The 21,542-nt window shown below is 35.6% G+C and overlaps 1 protein-coding gene across 1 annotated transcript in view; it reads right to left on the bottom strand.

The window, feature by feature from the left end:
- The window catches only part of MALRD1 (MAM and LDL receptor class A domain containing 1), a 237,235-nt gene that overhangs the window by 92,822 nt on the left and 122,871 nt on the right, over positions 1-21,542 (bottom strand). Inside the window, exon 28 of the mRNA XM_042044140.1 lies at positions 4,064-4,244. Within this exon, the coding sequence (XP_041900074.1) occupies positions 4,064-4,244 (181 nt within the window). The remainder of the gene's footprint in view (positions 1-4,063; positions 4,245-21,542) is intronic.

The following is a 21,542-nucleotide window of genomic DNA, read 5'->3' as shown; positions in this document are numbered from 1 at the left end:
AGTTGTTTCTTGTCCTTCATTTCCATAGAAATTAGTGAGACCTGAGGAAAATGAGCCTTGGAGGAAGGGGCCCCAGAAGCCCAGATCATACTAAATAGAGTAATTTGTTGTATTCTACTGATATAGAAGCTGTCGACAAATTAATTTTTAAAAGGAAATAGTGAAAAGATTCTCTGTGATCAGTTGAAAATCCTCATATAAAAGGAGCTATGGAAATCACAGCTATGTAAGTGAAGATCAAGGAATCCACCTCAGTGCAGATACTCTTATGATGTGTACAGCCTATAAAACACTGTATGGAAGCAAGCTGAAGGAAAATACATGTAAAATAAAAAAAGTATTTAGGTATATTAAGCAGTGATACAACCATTGAATATTACTGTACTGCAGAAAGCAGATCTAATATTCACATATCAAAAATATCGCATGGGCTGCCTGTCTCTTCCTTTTTGCTGACTCGAGTGCATAATTTCTGCAAAGAGGCAATTATTTTGTTGTGCTGACTGTAAACCATATTCCAGGAATACCATTCAGTAGCTTCCAAAAGGACAGTCTGTGAGGAGGAGGCTATCCCAAAATATTTGAAAGCTCCAGAATTGCTCTTACACTGTTTTTCACCACTAAATGCTGTCTGCTGAGAAGCAGCTAAATATTCCGTTTTTTCCCTGTGCAATTTAAGGCATTCTCATTTCAAATCCATTCTGTTTATTTTAAACCTGTTTTCAAGTTTTAATTCTTTTCAATCTCCCGTTTTTTTTCTGTGCATGGTATATTCCACTGATTATGTAATTAAAACATCCAGGATACCCATAATATATAAGATTTTAGTTCAGCAAAATAAGATCAAGTAGAAAACACAAATATGGCCTCAGTTGTCCTAGAGGACCCTTGTAGTGTGTCTAGCCCAGCAATTCTACATCTACCAACACAGTACATGGGTAAGTGCTGTAAATCAAGTAATTTTGTTGGTAAGAAGCCCCTGTTCCCCATCTTTGTATGCTACTCTTTTTTTTGAGTTTGGCCACAGTGAGATTGTGTTTGCTGACTTTTAGCTTTGTTACAACAGACACAATAAAACTGTGAACCCTGTGCTGCAAAAAATGCGATCTACATGACATGCTTTCTCTATCCTGAATGCCCCAGGCTTGGTGGGAAATGTTATTTTTGAAAAACTGGCAAAAAGTATTTTGCTTGTTTGTTCTACAAAGGTAAAGAATCAATAACAACAAGAATGAGAAAGGTCAGACCAAGCTCCTTCATGTCATCATGCCAAAAGGAAGGTCAGCATTCCAAAAGTGTTGAGAACATTAAGCAAGCAGGCATCAACTTGTGGAGTAGAAGGCAAAAAAATCATATACAGAGCTGATGTGAAAGGCGCTAAATGATCCCCTTTTAATTTTGGTTTGAGCCTAAGTATTCTCCTACAGATAAGAAAATCAGGGGGTAGAGGTGGGGTGAGGTGTGGTGGGTATGGGCTGTTTTTTGAGGTTTTGTTTGTTTGTTTCGCTTTTTTTACAAACATGCATGAAGATACAGTTAAAAAGCAAACAAATTATAGGCCTCTGATCCTGCTGAAAAGCAAAGGCATAAGCATAAACACACTCCCATAGGATACATACACCTAAACTTTAGTGATAACCCTGCTGTACCTAGCATACACTACCAGAGATGCTGTAAGGAAATGATTCCTGAGTGTACAAAGACACTATTAGAGTGCAAAAGCAATGACCATGCAAGTGACAGCTCTACAAAGGATTACCATCTTGGGTCTCCAACTTTCCTAAACCAATCTTTAAAAAGTTTGTGTGCATATTGAGCTTCAATTGTACATTTCAAACTTCTATAAAAAAGCCTCCTCTGAATCATACATCTTCATAAAACATAATTATCTGCAAAATACACAGAAATATGACCATGCCAAAACTGTATTTGAAAGTAGTTGGAGCACTTGGTGCAACTGCTTTCCCAACAGAGCTTCTTGCTGAAGCAGTGCTGTAAAACAAATACTTGCTATAAAATAATAAACCAAGTTACTTTCTGAACTGTTTCACTGCAAAAGTATTTTAATGCAAGACTGGTTATAAAACACTGTTAACATTCAGATTTGTAGGGTCATAGACTAAAACCAATGTAAATTTCAGCAATCTTAACATTTTAAGAGATTGAGGATCCTTCATATGACAGCTTTCCAAATCCCTATTGAAACAATTTCTTTCCTTGCAATGACAACTCTGGGATATTTCCAGTTATGCTTATATGATTACATTTTTCAGATTATAATGCAATATGTGGATTTAAGAGTAAGAAGAAATATTTTTACACTATATTAAGATATGTTGGTTGTCGGGGTCTCCTCCCCCTGCCATGTAGTCCTGGGAGAGGGGCCCTGGGGGGAGACATGGGGTTTCTCTGCCCCTGGTCAGCCTCGTTCCCCATTGGTTGTTTTGTGTTCCCCTGCGCGGGCAGGGACCCTTGGGTCCCGAGACTGAGCAGTTCCTTGGCAGAGCCCCGGCCATGGGGCTGGAGAAATAAACATCTCTGAAACGTCTAGCAAGAATCGGTCCATAGATATTTCTTTTCCATGGGACTCCTTGTTTGGTACATCATGTTACAGTATCCCCACTGTATCAGTTGATACCATCTTTATGAACTTAACAGAGATATTACTTCTTCCTTAAAAAAAAAAACCTCTACTATTTTTATTTGCTGAATATCTTCATGAATCTGACTGAAATGAAGTGTCTAATTTGTTGTAGCCCCAAAACAGAACATAATCCCAAAAATGTGGTTTAACTAGACCCCACTGGTATGAACTAATACACGTGAACACAACTGACAACACATTAAAAGAGAGACCAGCATCCACTTTTTTATTCAAGATGATAGGGAGATATTGACCTACCATCTCTTACCAGGGCATCCTTACCTATCTACCCTTGTTTTTTGGAGAACAATTGCATGCACAACAATGGGGATAATGAAACCCTTCGAAAAAAGATAAGGGGATCACTAATGCTTATGAGCTTGGTAGAGCTTTTAAGAGTACAGCTGCCTTAGAGTTTTATTAAAGTGCAGTTCTGAAGAAGGTCCCAGATTGTATCCAGTTTCCATTCTTTGAATTATATAACAATTTCTGAATCAAACTCTTCATTTTTTAGACGAAACTAAATCAAGAGATGTTCTTCAGAAGTTTGTTTTTCATACTTGCATTGATAATGGGCATCCAGTCTATGGCAGGAGAGTAGAGCTTGCTCAAACAACTTCCACAAAACTAATTCAGTGTTGATATGTGCCATCAGATATGATCACCTCAATCAAAAAAATCACTTATATTCTGTCACACTGTTTCCTACAAGATAGAAAGACCACACACTTTCCTGAGAGAAGCCATGATTTATCTACTCAGTATTTATCTTGGGTTTGGGGAGTTTTTTTGTTACTGTTTGTTTGGTGGTTTGTTTTGTTTGGCTTTGTTTTTGTTGTTGCATTTGTTGTTTTTAATAAAGGCAAAATTCGTTCCCATTTTAGCCTATGTTCATAGAGATATGAATTAAATAGAGTATTCTGTGAAGGAGTCAAAATTTTATTTTGCTGGCCTTAACACTTCAACTGAACTCGGAAAAAGAATATTGATAAAGGTTCATCTGTAGCCTCCACTTATTTTTATGGCAAGAGTCTTTATAAGAAAACACAGAGGCCAAAGGTTTCATATTATATAATGTGACACAGTTTGTATGAAATGGTTATATACAACATCAAAGACTCAATAACTTACCAGTGTATTAAAGAAGGAAAGTTCTTACTCTAAACAAAATAAATAAAGGAAACAAAACCTTAGTAATTTCTTGGATTTATCTGCCATAACTTAGTGTGAGAACACTGCATGACTGCATGTGCAGAAAAGAGTATTAAAGTTATAGGAGTGAAAACAATTTATTCATAACTGATTTTATGAGCAGTGAAATTATGATGAAAACAGTAAAATGATGATGTATTTAAAAACAAACAAGAACTTCCTACATCTCATGTAGCATCCCTCTAGAAACCTCCCTCATGAACTTACTCGTGGAGCAGTTGTTGAACTCTATGTCATCTATCGCTGCTCCTCCTCCCAGGTCTCTGGTACGAATGCCTTCAAAGATTATTTCAAAATTCCTTAGCTTCCCCAAGTGTAACTTGACATTGTTCCACTTGTCACCATGATTTCCTGATTCACTCCATATTTTCACAATCCCATCATCAGTCTGAAATTTGAATAAACAATATATAGTAAGATACATGTAAATATGGATTATCAAACACAAGCTTTGGGGGAAAAAACCAAACCCAAACAAAATGGAGAGAAATCTGGAAGACAGCCATGCAGTTGTGTCAAGAACTGGCAAACAGGTGCTTTGCTAGGATAATAGGAAAGGTAGTGAAATTAGAGGAGCACTGTGCAAATAACAACCATCAATAGTAGAGTCTCAGTAGAGAAATTACCTTCTGTGTGATTGAAATGCAAAACCATCCATTTTGTTAGAATTGTATTTATCTTTATACAAAACTGTTCTTTGTTTTTAGAATATATTACTAGATGCAAGGCTACTCTACCATTTTAAATTGTATCTATCTATCTTTAAAAAGTTGTGACAATGGTGATAAAGGGGGAAAAAACTAACCAATATGCGATAAGCATAGATTTAGTATAGCTTATTTGAAGGTAAATAAGAGTACTCTGACTTTCAAGTACACTGATATATTTTAAAGCTTTTCTTTAGACCTCCTATCATACTACCTATCTGGCAAGTCATCAGCAAAGAACATGTTTCATTTTATCATAGTAGTGTTAGAATGCAGGTGCACCAATTTTCCTTGCTGTGAAGGAATGACACATCTATACGATGACATCACAAGGAAATATTTGCAAAAGTTTTGTATATGTCTAAATCTATTTTTCTTTATGAGTGTCTGACTAACCATCCAAACTGTAAATAGGATTTTTTTTTCTACTCTTTTCTTAGCAAAAGCCATTAGTACTCTAGCTAGGCTTTAAGAAAAACACTGTGAGATGCATCAAACAGCTAAATATAATGCATAACAAAGGTTCTAAGACTGTAGTACATGAACAAGCAAAATCTAAGAAAAATAGAGACAGCAGTAAAATAGGCAGGGAAGAAAATTAATTACATTTCTTTATCCGTGGTGAACCTGTTAGATCAGATTTATGTTAATAAGGTTGTCTTATGCATATTTATGATGGGAAAATGAATCTTGGTGCTGTAGATATGGTATTCTGAATAAGAAAGGGCAGACAAGCATGCACACAAATATTACATTTGTTGTTTGTGAATCAGGGAACTCATAGCATTGTTGATATCTTTTAGAAGGAGGTCCTCAGACCTAACAAAGCATAGAGACACTTGTGTGGCTTGGCAAGGGTATTCTGGAAAATCATAATGAACAGTAAAGGAAGTTTTGAAAACAATGACAACTTTACTTTAAAATGCTAAACAGGAAAGAAAAAACAGGGATGAATTTCCCTAACTTCATGTAAAGTTGTAGGTATCCAGCTGGATAACTCTATTTCTGCACATAACTAGTGATGTTAGACCAGTGGTGATAGCAGCCCTTTATAAGTCATGTTTGAGCACACAAGCACCTACAGACACAAGGACCTACAGACACAAGTTTAGGCATTGCTTCTTCAGTTATGTCTCATTTGTTTAAAGCCAATGGCATAGTCCACTACAGTGAAAATAATGTAACAGGACCTTAGTGGTGCTTTGCACCACTAATTCCAGAGTTGATGACTACTTGTTATGATTTTCTTAAAGTATTTCTCCCAGTGAGACTCCTGACTCTATGTGCCATCACATCAGGGGTCCATTCTTTTAAAAGAGTCATAGCACCATAGATTGTCTCAAGTTCAAAGGGACCTGTGATGATTTTCAAATCCAACTCCTTGCTTCTTGCAGAAGTACTTAAAACTAAACCATGATCAAGAGCATCATCCAGATGCTCCTTGAATTCAGGCATGCTTTGTGCTGTGACCACTTCCCTGGGGAGCCTGTTCCAGGAACTGACTACACTCCCAGTGAAGAAACCCCTTTTGGGCCTACAGTCAATGCAGTTAAGGTAGACTGGAATCAGAATGAGAGTAAGACCTTTTGTAAAACTTCTATGTACACTTCAGTGTAGAAGCACAGCTTAGAGGACTCATTATTAACACTGTGCTCAAAAAAAGTAGGTACAGTAATTGAAGCTGATTTCAAAAGTGGTAAAACAGAGTGGCAAATTTTAAACTTACTCCTATTATACCTGTTCATCAAATATGTAGTCAACAACTTATTTCAATAACTCAGCTATATCTATTCCATTGATTCTGATATTTTTGAATAACATCCAAGAGAGTGTTTCTTATTATTAGGGTAGTTTTTTTAGTCTGCAAACATCTTCCACCTATTCATGACATAAATAAAATTTATGGTTATGAGTTACACTTGGCCTGTTGTATTCTCCAACATAGAATACAACCCCAAAACTTAGAAAAGATGCACTTTTGAACATTTAATCCATTTGTTGTATATGGACCCTCTTCTCTCTGAACTTGAGAACTGTTTGGAATACAAATAATTTTCACAAATATTATTTATAATAAATCACTGATTAATTTTACAAAAGTAGCTCAGTGCTGTGTATTAGTGGTGAATTTAGGAAACTTAAAATGAAATAGATAATAACAATGCTAAATGATAAGGGACTTGCCTTACATTCATGCATTTGAGCACGATAGAAAAATTCAAAGTTTGTATCTATCTGAACATTAAGCCCCAAAACTATTATAAAATTAGATGTATTTAAGTTTGGATGTATGGAGATAGGTGGAGCTTTTTAAAATACACAGAGATAAGCATTTATATAAAATCTGGGTGTGTTATTTGTTGCACAGTTAACCAGAGTACGAGCCTCATGTCTGCTGCTAGCCAGATCTTGATTGATTTCACATTATATTTCATTACATGACATTCTGTTCAGACTAACGTGTTTATCACATCGATTTTTGAGTAAAGAATGCTACAGTTACAAGTGATAGGGATCACATATTTCTTTAGAAATAACCACATAAAAATGTTGTAGCAATCAATTTATATACGGTATCATAGCCATAACGTATCAAATCTTTATGCAATTATAGGCACTGGGGTATTTTTTATACAGTGAGACACAGAAATATTTTTTGTTAAGAAGAATTTTTGCAGATGGAAACTTTATGGCAGTCTCCTTGCACTTCACAAATTAGTGAATGTGAGCACACAAATAAAAAGCAGAAGAGACATTTCTATTCTTGCCTGGGTTCCACAGATGGAGTTCCTATACAACAGTAGCACTTCAAAAAGCATGAAAGGCTGATTTTTCAGCTGCTCAGCTACGGCTCTACATATGAAAATCAAAAGCATCCCCATCCACTCCATAACTGTATGAAAGCTGTTCCAATCCAGAGTGCAAAGTCCCTTCAAAGTCATAAGCTCTACACGTTGTCTGCATCAGACATCCAAGAGGAGGTGGCAAAGGGAGAGACAAGCAGTAAACTTGGCTTTCCTCCTCTCCCCAGGCCCAGAGAGTGAAGCTGGCTTGGCTCAGGGCTGTAAGCTATACATTTCTGGATACATGCTTGGCATGAGAGGATCATTGCTTGTAAGCTTTGCAAATTCCATTTCATGAATTATTGTTTTGTTTTCTGTATTCTCCAACCTTCTAATCTGTCTTGTGCTTTGGCACTTCTTTCATATCTTTGGAATGTGTTTGCTTCTAAAACAAAAGTATGGCCTGCGGGGGTATGGAAAAATTATTCTGTGCTTTGACCTGCCCATTGCATCCAGAAATCCTTCGATCTTTTTCACTCTGGTATACATATACTAATGTAAAGGAAACGTATGTAAAAGAGATAGATGACAAGCAGAAATAAGCTCAGCCTAGAGGAGGCTGGAGGCCAGTATCACCTTATTTTTCTGCTTTTAAGAGGTTATTCTTTTGCTGACACCTACTCATAGTTAGTGTAGATTGCTTGTCAGCCTGGGCTGGTTGGCGGCAAAAGGCCCAGTTGAACTTTGTGCTCTGACAGGCTGATAAAAGGTGGCTCAGATCTGTGGGTTTGGTGGACAGTCCTGTCTGTATGTTTGTGGGTTGACTGTGCTGGCTGTTGGTCAGGGCAGAAATCTCATTTTCCTGCTAACCCTCAGGAGTTTAGCTGCATGTAGGCTTTATGCAGGCAGAAACAGTTAAAGAGGATTGTTGGTCATACCAACAGGATGATTGGACTACGGGGTACAATAGAACACATCCTAATTTCGCATATGTATTTATCCTTTAGAATTATTTCTTCCCAGTATATGGTCTACTATTTATTAGTGCAGACTATTACTGGGAAATACCACTACAAAAAAGATCTGGAAAGTTCCCCAGAACATAAATTTGACAACCCATTTTGTAATTTTGTACTTTTTAATTCCCTAAACTCAACTTGAGGAATTCTGAGACTTCAATATTATTGACAGATCACGTAAAAAAAATTGTCAGTTCTTCCCAAAAATACACACCAAGATTGCTAAAAACAGATGGTGTTTCCATTTAAGGCTCTGAAAAGTTATTATTAATTACACATCACTGCCCTCTGTGGGTTGAAGATAGTGAAAGGTCAGGCTGAGGTGAGGAGCCATCATTAAGTGAAACCTGACAGTAAAGGGCATATTTTTACATTGATTTGTGGCAGTAGGTCCGAGTCTTCCACTGGCACATCACGCTGAGTAATAAACACTCTCTGAAAATGGCAGAATTACTTCTAAGAAGGCCACAACCTGTTTAGGTCTGTAGGTCTATACGCCTAGACTTATCAGAAAATTTGTATTCATATTCAGAGAATTTTTATCTGCTTTCTGATGGTCTGAGGGGAGTTATTTCTTAATGATTTCATTCCATTGCAATTCAGAATCTTTCTCATGCTTGTCTTCATCTGAAGGATGATCTAAAGTGTTTATAGCTTCTCTTTCGAGCACTTCAAGGGGGAAGGTATGACTTACAAGGCTCAATATCCTCATTAATTCACCTGGGGATAGTAAGAATAAAGGAGAGGAAGGATTTCTTTCTGTCTTAGAATTCCTTTTATTTTGTGGCTGAGTTTAATATTTTTCTATCCATGAGAGACAACCATTATTCTCAAGACTACATTTCTAACAGAGTCAGAACAATATTAGGAACTGACACCAAAGCATTCACAAGGAATGTGTGATTTTCCCTTACAAGATATTGCAAAGAAACTTCCTGTGAATACACTTTCTTTCAGAGCAATACAGTAAGTTTTCCAGATGCAATTATAAATATTCTTCTGTGAGACAATCTTCCTAGTTGCATCTGCAGTGAAACAGAAATGAAACACAGATTTTGTTCTTGATCTGCACCTCTCCTATTCATATTCTGAGCTAGGTTCAAAATATTTCCCTGGTTCCTTCCCATCAGATATTTATTTCAGCAGAGCCACAGGAAATGAAGCAGAGCTTACCAAATGGATGGAGGCAATGAAAGCATTTGTTAAATATTCCTGGACTCTTCGAATCAAATATACATGAGGCCTTTTTAATCAGACAGCATATTTTCAAATGATTCATCAAAAAACAATTAACTGTTTGTTATTAATACCTTAAGAATACTTTCAAGATTCACTGTATCAAAAGACTTCCCTTACTGCAGAACCTTTCAGACCTTTGAGAGAAGTAAAACTCTTTTTACATACTCTTTTAAAAAATTAGAAAAAACATGTCTGCATTCAGGTTACTTTGAAAACCATATCTTCCTGACAAGCTTTGATGATCCAGAATCTTTTAAACATGATATATGTTATGCAAAGCACAGAAAAATAGTATAGAATGAGCGTAATGTGACCTTAACTGTCATTGTTCTTTTCTCTAGTTTTGGATGCACTGTTATCCCTCTGTTTTACAGGAGTATTTCAGGAGGACAGTTTACTTTTCAGGCATTCCTTCTTGGTTTAGAATGAAATGTATTTTCATGATGTGCAAATGAAGTTAATTAATAAATCTGGTTTTAATGAAGTTTTATTTTCCTTGGTGTAGAAACATTATTAATAACTTTTCATGGCTGACCAAGTAGTTTAAAACTGAATTATTCCATGATGAGGTGCATTACTTCCATGCTTCCTCCTTTTTCAACAAGGAGTGGAGTGCAGTACTGAGCTTCACGTGCACATCAAAGAAACAGGAGGCAGTAGGAAGAAGAGTCACAGCTTTCCTTTATTTGTCCATAATTTAAAGACCTTTTAATGAATTTGTATTTCTCCAAGTCACAGAACAATTAATATCTTTGCTGACAATTCTAATATCATCTATCTACTTATTTCGGTTTCATTGCTTGAGAGTGAGTCCTATTTGGAGAAGGGTCTGAACACCTCGATTTGCGCTGTTGTTACCTCTGCACTGCAGTACACAGAATACTTGCTTAATTTAAAGATCTCACTTCCTAGGCTTAATTTTCTCATAAGTAGCTTGAAACAAAAGCACATTAAAATACAATAAAACTCAAGACTGATGCTGTATAGCAAAATCTCTTAAAAAAAAAAAAAGTGATTATTTTATCTTCTTCACCTGAAGGTTTATTCAAAGTACACGAGAGAGTTTATTTTTTTTTCATTTCTCACTAATTTTCTCTTAAAAATTCCTAAAACACTATTGTTTTAAACAGTAAATTAACCCTACAGAGTTTGACCTTACTTTTTACTCAAGCAAAAAAAGCTCTACATGAGCTAAATGATCAGAGAGTATGAAATTATCAAATGTATTTAAATGAATTAAAAATGAACTGAAGTCAAGATTTGTTCATCCAAGACTTAAAGTTCAAGTTAACATTTTCTTTCTGATCCTCTCCCCTATTTTCTTTGTTTCCTTGTTTCCTCTTTTCTCTCTCTGTTTTTCCTTCACAGTGACACGAAGAAAAATGAGAGCAGCCAATAAGGCCATGAAGATGCGAGTTCTGAACAAGCATGTATGTCCTCTGGCACACCTGTCAATCACCAGTCTGATAACAATTCAATACAAACAGCTCAGTGGTGCTTTATAACAGCAGCTATAGTTAAAATATAGTTAATAGTTAAAATAAATCAGCTACCTTATTCTAGAGAAAGGCACATACTCTGCATTTTAAATGTAAGGTTGATAAGTGTATGCAAACAAACCAAACAAAATATTTGTACATGTTGTTAATAATGTAGGAAAATCTGGGCAGAGAAGTAGTTATTTATTATTCTGCCTTTAGCTAATGTTTTGAAAATTTGTTGCTCCTATTAAATAATTCTTGTGGTTAGTAATACTGTTGCATTTAGTAAATTGCTGCTAATTATCTGAACACTGAAGCTCTGCATTAAACATACAATTCCAAAACTATTAAGTCTTCCTAGAATAACTCTGAGACAAATAGAAAAAATTTCAATGTAGGAAGAGATTTAAAATTTATCCTTCATCATTAAACTGAAGGATGCTGCAGGATGCACGCTATGGGATTCTGAGTTTTTTGGCAAATTGAGGTAGCAAAAATGAAGAAACATCATCCAAAAAAGGAAAAATTGAACTGCAAGAATCTGCAGAGTAATGGTTCCAAAAGGCAGGAACAAATTAGGGACAAGCATGCAACAGGATGAGTTTTACTTAGGAATATGATACTGATGTGCTTACTCAAATTCCAGTGTCCTCAATGAAAATTTGTGACTCTCAACAATGAAAAGAATGCATTAAAAGGATACAATAAAAATCTCAAAATTTTCAGTGTTATATTATGGTGGGAACCAAGCATGCTATTTAGTATGTCTCTGTCTTCAATAAAAAACAGAAAGAAACCTGAAGCTGATCAAATGACATATTGGAGAAATTATTTGATCCGGGCAATATATATTTACTACCATACAACATATGTACATCAGCATGCATGAAAATTTGGTTTCACTTTTAAGGCCAACTTAAAAAAATCAAACAATTCCATTTCCACAGTGCATTTTAGAAAGAAGGAAAACAGTGAGATGAAACAGGGATATTTCAGCTTTCGAGGTTTTTATTACAGTCTGTATTAGTCTCAGTAGGTTTTCATAATAAGGGTTTATGACAAAGTCTATCCAGTCACCCCCTTAATTTCCTCCTTTGTGTAAAGTTTTAGATGATTTTCATTCTCTGAAATATCTTTTCCCCAATTTTCATTTCTGAAATTGACCTCATTATAAAAAAGGAACATGCATTTCAGAAAAAAACCCATTTATTCTAATGAAAAAAATAGATGAATAAAAGTATACCACAGATAAAATCCCTTTTTTAAAATGCACCAATTTTGTTGGAATTCCGAAATCTCAGTGAATTCCTCCAGAGCATCAAAAGACATCAACACCTCCCCCTGCCATGCTTGCAATGTTTCTAGAAGTAAAATTCTTAAATAGTAAGACTATTCTTTCTTAACTACTCTAAGTGCTGAATTGAGAAAAGTTTAAAAGATGCTTTGATAAAATGTGACTGGTAATTCACCTGGAGACAGGATTTTGTTTCAAGTGGGTACATATTGGAAGGAATGACAATTAAATTGCTGGTTAAAAAAGATGAAGTTATACTTTAAACCCACTTATTTTGGAAATCCATAATGGGAAGTAAAGAATAACTTATTGTTTTTCTTTGAATTATTCTGTGTATCTCACTTTCTTATACCTTGGGTTTATCCTGTCACAACTATTAAATCTAATAGATTTCATTATAACCAGCTTTCATTTATAACCAAGCAAACTTTTCTGACATTTGCATCCCTTTACATTCCTATGATAGTATTTCTATCAAATATGCTTTTATGTACTTAGGTTCTTAAAAAATACATCTTCATCTCATACGTTATCCTTACTGATTAGAAGACAGAAATAAAACAGCTCCTCATTGTAGAAGATAATTCATTAGGTACTTTGTACTACTTCATCCTCTCTTCATTTCCCAGCCCTCCCAGCCCTTCTTTCTCCTCAAATGCATACATTTCTTCTTCATTTCCTCTCATAATCCACCTTTGTTTGATTTTGGGTTTTAGGTAGCTTAAGGGATACAATTTTGATTGCTTGGATTACATTTTTTTCCTTCAGTTCTGTTGCTAAGTAATAATAAGCATCAAAGCCACTTGATAAGACCATTAGCATTTCAAGCAACTTAGTTGTTTTGTCTCAAACCTTGTTACACCTTTTTTTAAATCACATTTTATAGGTCTCTGGACTGTTCCCATCTCAGAGTTGAGGCAACTGTAATATTTTGGAAAAGAAAAGCTTCAAAGAGAAATAATCACAGTTGCAAAAATTTCTAGGAAGACTACGGACAACAGTTACAACCCTCCATAACACCAAACAAGGACAGTGTGCTAAATGTTGGGCAATGCTAGATTTCTTGGATTATAAAATGAAAGTAACCCCTTACTTCTACTGACAACCTAAATAAATGCAGAGCATATCGAGTAACAGGTGCAACAGAACAGTTTGTGGATCAAGATCATAAAAAGTTGTTGCAACCTCAAACTTGTCATGTTTTTCCTTCTATATGGAATACTCTGAATACCATATTGAAAGATGGGATGCAAAAGTCACTTATCAAATTTCAGCTTTTTTTGTTCACCTTTAACTTTTTAACTCATCTTCTCCTTCTTTTCTTTTTTTCCCCCCATTAAGGTTTTCCTTTATCAGTTTGGATATGGACTGAGAGAAGGAAAACAAACTTGTTTTCCAAATAGGAGGAGCATACCCCTAACAACTCTAGGACCAATGGTGACATCCATGATGCATCTTGACCTCAGAGCTGGGAAGGACAATGGCAGGGCACAGCCATTGTGCGTCTTGGAAAATCTGTGTGTACAACCAGCCACAGTGAAACTGGGACATGGGTAAAACTCATGTCTCAGGTCTGCAGATCAGACCAGACACTGCCAACGAGTGTTTGTCCAGGATGCCTTTTGGAGAAAAAGGATGGAGAAAAACCTTTTCTTTCACATGCCATGGATCAAAGTACCATTTGAGTGACACAGGGGGCAGGCAGAAGCTGTGCTAGCAGGACAACTTTTCTCCTCTGACATTTTGATAGATACTTGGTAAGGCCAGAAGCATTCCATTCGCAGTGCTACAGTGTTCCACAAAGTGGGAATTATGGCATCAGCCTGTGTGAAAGTCTTCTCAGCTCTTCAAAATGTGAAGATCTGCTCATGAAGAATTAAAGAATTGCCGTTATAGCTGCCTTGAAAAATAAAATCCCCAAGGCAAAACCAATTCAGCGGAACAAAACATCTGGAATCTTCCAGAGATTTTAAGTCAATATTTCAATTTGGCAATTCACATTGAATAACACATTGGTTCTCTGTATGATACTGAATGGAACTAGGAAAATATATCTTTACCAGAATTCTGGTGAGGCAAAAATAAAATAAAAAAAAAGAAGTACATATCTGTGATGTAAATAAAACATACTTAGAAAAAGTAAGGTTATTTTAGGCAGGACCATGTAATTAAAAGATTAGTAATAATTTTCAACACCAACAATGGTAATTCTTAATTCTTGTACACTGACATTAAAAATTTTAATGTTTTACTAAATATTTAATCTGTCACTTCCTCCAAGTGACAACTCTGCAGGACAAGGATTGACATGAATATTCCCTACTAATCATCAAAGTGCATCGTATGCTTTTTCAGATGAATGAGAGTGATTAATGGCAGTCAGGTGTCGTTCCTACTTTGATGCAGTGGGATGTTCTCTGGGGTATAACTGTATTTCTTTCTTTGTGACATCTAATATACAGCCTATTTTTATTCTATTGGAATATTCTTTTCAATTGGATTGTAGCTTTTGGCCTTGTATAAATACAGAACAGATCCTCTGGGATATTAGATGAACTGGACAGCCTCAGGGGACTCAAAATGCTGAGGCTGAAAAAAATAGTATGTTCTTTATATAGTCAAAGCTCAATTAAGTATTTTAAGCTTCACTGAATCGATTCTGAACAAATGAGACATCCTAAAGAGAAATGCTCAAGTCCTGTCTCTATAACATCTAATGGATATGACTATTTATTTCTGAGAGTGCCAAAGAACCAGCTATCTGATTTAATTTTTTAATCTGCAGTTATGAAATATATTCTCTACAAACTGAGGGCTCTTATAACTGATAGATATTCCTATAATAAAACAGTTCTCTATCCAATGGCCACCACCTACTATGTTGAAGGACATATGAAGTTACAAATAACTAAATACACATAGCACAGCAGAGATATAGAAGACAAAAATTTGCAGACAGATTCACGCGATCTTGGTGTTTGCATTGCCAGCATACATATTAAAAATTTACATAAGTATATGACAACATTTACTGAAATATTCAAAATTCAAATATTTATCCGGTGACATGCCTGATGGCACCCAATATTGCTTACTGAAAGGTATAATATATAGTTACAAGTCTACAGGAAGCTGTAGGGAAAGTAATAGCCACCTTCCCTCTTGTAGATGATTGCTTTACAATGAGACAAATCATACTTAAGATTCCTTTTGACATGTGGAGTAAAAATCCACCATCAACAAAGGAGGCTAAAGTGACTGCAGCAGTGGCTGCTCTGGGGGCATCTGTGACTTTAAGTAATTGGAATCCCATCCAGACTGGGACAAATTGCATTATAACAGCAAGTCCTGTCACCTTAACATATTTCTTAGAAAAAACTCCCTGATGGAGAAAGTGCAGAAGTCTCCTTCTAAGATGTCTTTGCTATGGTAAGAGACACAATTTTCCAGAGAAAGGCAAATGACTGATCTAAGAACAAACAAGAGAACACGTCAGCCACACTTCAATATGTATAAGAGAATTTGTAATACCTTTCAACCTGTCAAACACATACAAATGAAACCAAGGTAGAACAGGAAATTCAGTGGCATTTTTTTCTCTTCCATTAATTTTTTTTTTTGTTTTCAATTAAAATCCCTCAGAGGTCCTTCCATTTTTTTTCCCCCCATGCAGCAACTATTACATTATCCACTTCTGCTTTATAGTTTCAGGAGCTGTGATAACTTCAATTCTCTGGTTCCACTTCTTCAGTTTTCCCCTAGATCTTGCAGACAGTGCAGAAGTTCTGTCTGCGTTTTCTAAATGGATTTATTCCCTGCAGCAAATAAGCACAGAGCTAATTATCAGAAGAGTATAAACCTTTTAGTGTGAACTGAGGAAATATTGCAACATTAAAAAAGGCAAATCAAAGAAAAATATAGCCACTAAGTGACAAAACAACCAAAAATAAGAAAACTCCAAGGGATTTTTGGAAGAATGTACCTTCCCCACCACTTCTACAGTAGAAATTCAATTTCATCATGTCAGTATGGAAGGACAGATTTTAAAATAATGTTTAAGAATTTTCTACAGCAATGGCATCCTCTGTGTAAATTCTGTAGCAATTAGATTGGCATAGTCAGAAAACTAAATGGTATGCTGTAGGGTATTTTATTATCATTTACCATGATGTTCCTACTTTGGTCTTGCCACATGGTCATCTCTACCTTTCTTTCTTATATGACCACATCTTCTGTGGATATTATTTGTAAAACCACTCAGGTTTTCAAATGCATACAGTGAAAATTCTCTTGTCAAACTCTTTAATATTGGTCTTTTCAAGACAGATGGTCTCTTTAACCATTACGGCCAAAAGATTTCAGATCTAACCTGAATAAACCCCTCACTTCTCTGAGAAACAAATCTTGGTACAACTTGGAAGGAGGGGACTGCAATTTTTATAGAAATTAAATTCCAGAGATACTGACTTTAAAAGACTATACTTTTAACTAAGGGAAAGTCTAAGATTAATTAATGTGCAGCTAGTGAGTCGGGGAAGATTTTCATTAGTTCTTAATTTCTTTCCATAGCCCACATATTCCTAAAACAGCTAGACTGGGAAAAGAAAAAAAGCAGAACTCTCTTTCTTTTAGTAAGTCCTGAAGAATAGAGCTGTTGTATAAAATGTTAAAGAGATGGAAACCCATATACGTAATTTTTGACTGCTAATAAGCTTTTTGGTAACATACTCCCTCTGAACTCCCGTGGAACACAATTCTGAACCGAATCACACTGTAAAAATGTTCAGAATAATGTTGTGCACTGCAGAATCCTTCACGTCTAATGATATTTCCATGTCATAAATAGGAAGAGCCTTATATTGTTTGCTGATCAGTGAAGTGAATTAGATGCCTCATGTATCAAAATTTAGATAGTACCTCTTCTGGATCACATTGGAAATTCTTATTTAAAGAAGTTTTTCTTCCATGCAGATCAAACTAAATTAAACTGGAAAACAGTAATATACTAGAGCTGTGCTATTCAGTGGAAAGCGTGGAAGGCAAGAGTGAGGTGCTGAGGGGAAGACCAAATCACATCTAAATATAGACTGAAAATTTTAATTGGATGAATGGCAGAGTAGCTTTATCATTCTGTCACTTAAAAGAAGAAGCACTTTATTCAGATGCCTAAATGAGATGGTATAAATGTACAGAAGACAAGTGTAAGCAAACTATTTAAAAGCTGAAAGATGCTTCACGTTTGTGCCTTGATTTATTGATTCAGCCAAATATAGATTGAGTGTCTGGTCCACAGTAATTTCAAACAAGAAAACAGTTTCCAATAAACTGAGAAGTTAACTATATAAAATAAATGTTGTTATACAATTGGACAAGCCTAATTTTCCTAAAGGTCATATGACCTTTCCACAACAGCTCACTCTTCTTACATTTCAGTGAAAGAGAAATTGACATCCATAAAATTGGATGCCAAATAATAATTTAAATGTTTAATAATAAAATGGAATTTGTGGTATCAAACCTTATCCTATTGTTATAATAAGAAAGGTGTGGTGACATCTCACAGTTTAGAGAAAAGAGATGATTTTGCAAAGAAATGAAGTAAGGTTACTTGCACTTTTTTGTTCACCTTTCTTTTAATGGTTTTAGTATCATAAGTTTTCGAATTAAAGCTAAAATATATCACTGTATTTTTATTCAATGACTGCTATCCAACAAATAAGAATGCTTTCCATTATAAGATTTTTTTTCCACTTGTATGAATTTGAATAGTAAGCAAAAAATTTGGGCTGGTAGTTTTCGTTTAGTATGAATATCTGAAAAGCATCCACATCAGGTTTTGACAGATACAGTCTCAAAGGCTTGGGTTTTTTGTTTGGTAGGTTGTGGGTTTTTATGGAATGCTCATTCTCTTTAGAAAACAAGACCCCAATTCTGCTAAGAAAATGCTCATATTTTGAACACACCCAGTTACTCCTGGTTCACATTACAGCTAAGATTAAATAATTCTCCTTATTTTTTAATTCCATAAGATCCATACTTATAATAAATTTTTTTTATTAAAAAACAAACAAAAAAAAAAGCCCTCCACAAACTTTCCAGATCATCTAAACAACTGGAGCTAAAGAAAAAATAGTATCATAGATGGATTAAGAGCCCCTACTCATTTGGTATGTGGGATCGAGGTAAGAAATGCAATTTTTAGTGTTAATCTTCTTCTTTTAGTGCTCCTGCTGAAGGCAAAATCAAATATAATCTGCAGACCACACAGGTACACCCACATATTCCAGACTGTATGGCAAATGGTCTGTAACTCCTGATTTTAGTAGTATTACAGTGTCATCTCTCATGACTTCATTAATTTAAACAAAAAATCATTTTAACATGGTTTCTTTAGTTTTATGAGTAGTTTAAAATTCCTTATATGAGCTACCTGATCTTTTTTAATTTTGCAGATATGGCCTGGCAAACCTTGCGGAAACACATTACAAAACAATGAGGAACATTGGGAAGTGCTGAGGGAAGCTGGAAACCTGAGAAGTGTGACTGAACAGAAAGATTATTGGAAGAATTTGAGTCTACAAAGATAAGAAACTGCTATGCATAGACTATGGGGTTTCTGTGAGTGGGCAGGAAATTAATCTCTGAGCTGCCATCACCCTTGCACCAGCAAGCACCATGAAGTTACCGAGTCATGGAAGGGTTGGCTTCCATAGCACGGTGGTGGAAAGAAACTGATGTCTCTCAAAGCTCCCATTGCATTGACACTGTTATTCTCTGCTGCAAATAATACCTGCTCTCTACAACACTCTTGGATGTCAGTGCATGCAATGATAAGACAATTCTACTTCACGTTATGGGGTCAACCTACAAAAAAATACACTTAGAGATTACTACAGTCATAAATATGTATACTAAAAAATTCCTAGTCTGACTCCCATGAAATTAATTAGGATCAGGTCCCTCCATTTTGTGAAATAAATTATGGTAAATACAGAAACACATCTGGTTTGGGGTGTTTCTGAGGTCTTTTTTTTTTGTTTGGTTGCTTTTGGGGTTTGGTGGGGGCTTTTTTTTTTGTTTGGTTGGGTGGTTTTGTTTGTTTTGTTTGTTTTGTTTTTGGGTTTTTGGTTTGGGGGGGTGGGGTGGTTTGGTTTGGTTTTTCTTCCTGAAGCTAATGAGGATTCAAAGCTGAAGGTCAGAAACTGAAAAAAATACTGCAAAGATAAAAATTAGACTCTTACGTTAAGAACCCTTATGAATTAATCAAAGTAATTTTAAGCACACTACAACTTGATACTGCAAGCCTGCCAAAGATCAAGGACTACCAGAAACTAGAACATCTCCAGGACACTAAAAGTGATCTGTGAATTAAAAATAAAAGTTGCATTAAGGGAATTCAAAACCTGTAACAAATTAATGTTCTGCACCATGAGCGCTAGTACTACATGTGATCTTGCTGAAGTTTCACAGTATAACATCTGCTCAGTTCAGTATTTATTTGAAAAAATGGAAGATACTTTTCTCAGTGGAAGACCAAGGGGCTTCGGGGGGTAAAAAGAGTGAATGAGAAAAGGAAAAAAGAAAGATCTTCCACCTTTTCTGAGGTCAAATGGAACTCAAAAATGTTCAGTTTTTTTCTTAGAACATTTCTTAGAAATTTGGGGTGTTTTGTCCAAGTGGGGCGGTTGATCAAGAAAATTAGATACTGTATTGGGATTTTAGATCTGATCAATGCTTTATGCTTTGTAAAACTATCAGCAGGCACAAGGTTACATCTTGCATTATTTATTATCTTAAAAAAAAAAAAGATAGGTTAATTAAATTTCTGAATTCTTTAGCAGAAGTGGTGTGGAAAATGCTCAAAGCTCAAGGGTATACTTCAGAGGCTATTGTTCAGACAAAGTCCTATGCCTGTTTCACAGTTGTTATAAAAAGATCTGATTTTGATGCCTGTTGCTTCAGTAAAAATCATTAAACAGTAGCTCTATCATCCTTCAAAGAACTCTGCCCTGAGACCCATTTAAATCACAACTTTCACTGTTGAATGTGTGTCCTGAAAAGTGTTAGAAAAAAGCAGAGTATGTCTGACCTGCAAAGATCCCAGAGTCACTTCAAAGTCTCATATGATAAAAAGCAGCAATGTAAAAGGAGCACTCTATGAGATTATGAGCTGACAAGTCAATAAAGCAAATCAGTCCCAGAGATCTCTGACTTGGGGAATGGGTTCAGTGAAACAGCACTGGAGAACTGTGCAGTGTGGAGGGGACTGAAAGTGCATTTGTTATCTATGTCACATTATGCTATTTGGTGCCAGGCTGGGGCAGTGGTATCAACTCTGGGACACACGGCTTGTGACTCCACATGGAATGTTACAGGATATTGCTGAGTTGCTTCAATGACTCAGTGTGCATCACTCTGTCTAAATCTGTCAGACTGCCCAGTTTTATAACTAGGCACTGCCCTGCATGACAGACATGCCCTAGTCACACTAATCCTATACTATTCATCACCCTCAGCTCTTAAGGGAGGAAATGGTCAAGTTCTCAAAGAATTTGAAGGAAAAAAACCTGATAATTCACATATGCACAATTTCACTTACATGTATTTCTAGAAAAACAATGATTGTAGGTTACAAATCCTCTCATGAACCTCTTGTCTTCACAAGAAGGATGCCAAAATACAAGGGTGACTATTCAACTCTTTTCAAAATACTTTTTTCCTTCAGAGGATGTTTAAATACATTATTCTCTCTCACCAACTCTTTGGAATGAATGCTTACATCTGGTTGCAGTATAGGAACACAATTAATTATATTCTTCCAGTAACTGACAATAAGAAGATTGAAATAACTTCCTAATGTACTCACCTGAGAAAATAAAACACACTGAATGGTGTCTGCACTGTAAACTCTCTTTGAAAAACTGACTTATTTCTATTTAATCACTCTCTCATTCTCAATTTGCTTGGAAATATGCTTATGTCATTGTGTCAGAATCAGGCCTAAAACAACCCTGTTTGAAACAATGTCTATAAAGATGGAAAGTGCTGTTTGAGATTCAGGAAATACAAATAAAAAATTATCTTGCTCTGGGAAGTAAAGATGCCATGAAAGTTACTCTTGACAAGTAATACTGTATTTCACAGTATCTCCACTGATTTCCTT

The sequence above is a fragment of the Corvus kubaryi genome, unplaced genomic scaffold, assembly GCF_017639235.1.
Source record: "Corvus kubaryi isolate FWS band 111438036 unplaced genomic scaffold, C.kubaryi_AGA036_p1.0 37398, whole genome shotgun sequence".
NCBI classification, from domain to species: Eukaryota; Metazoa; Chordata; class Aves; order Passeriformes; family Corvidae; genus Corvus; species Corvus kubaryi.
This window is presented reverse-complemented; position numbering and strand designations above follow the sequence as displayed.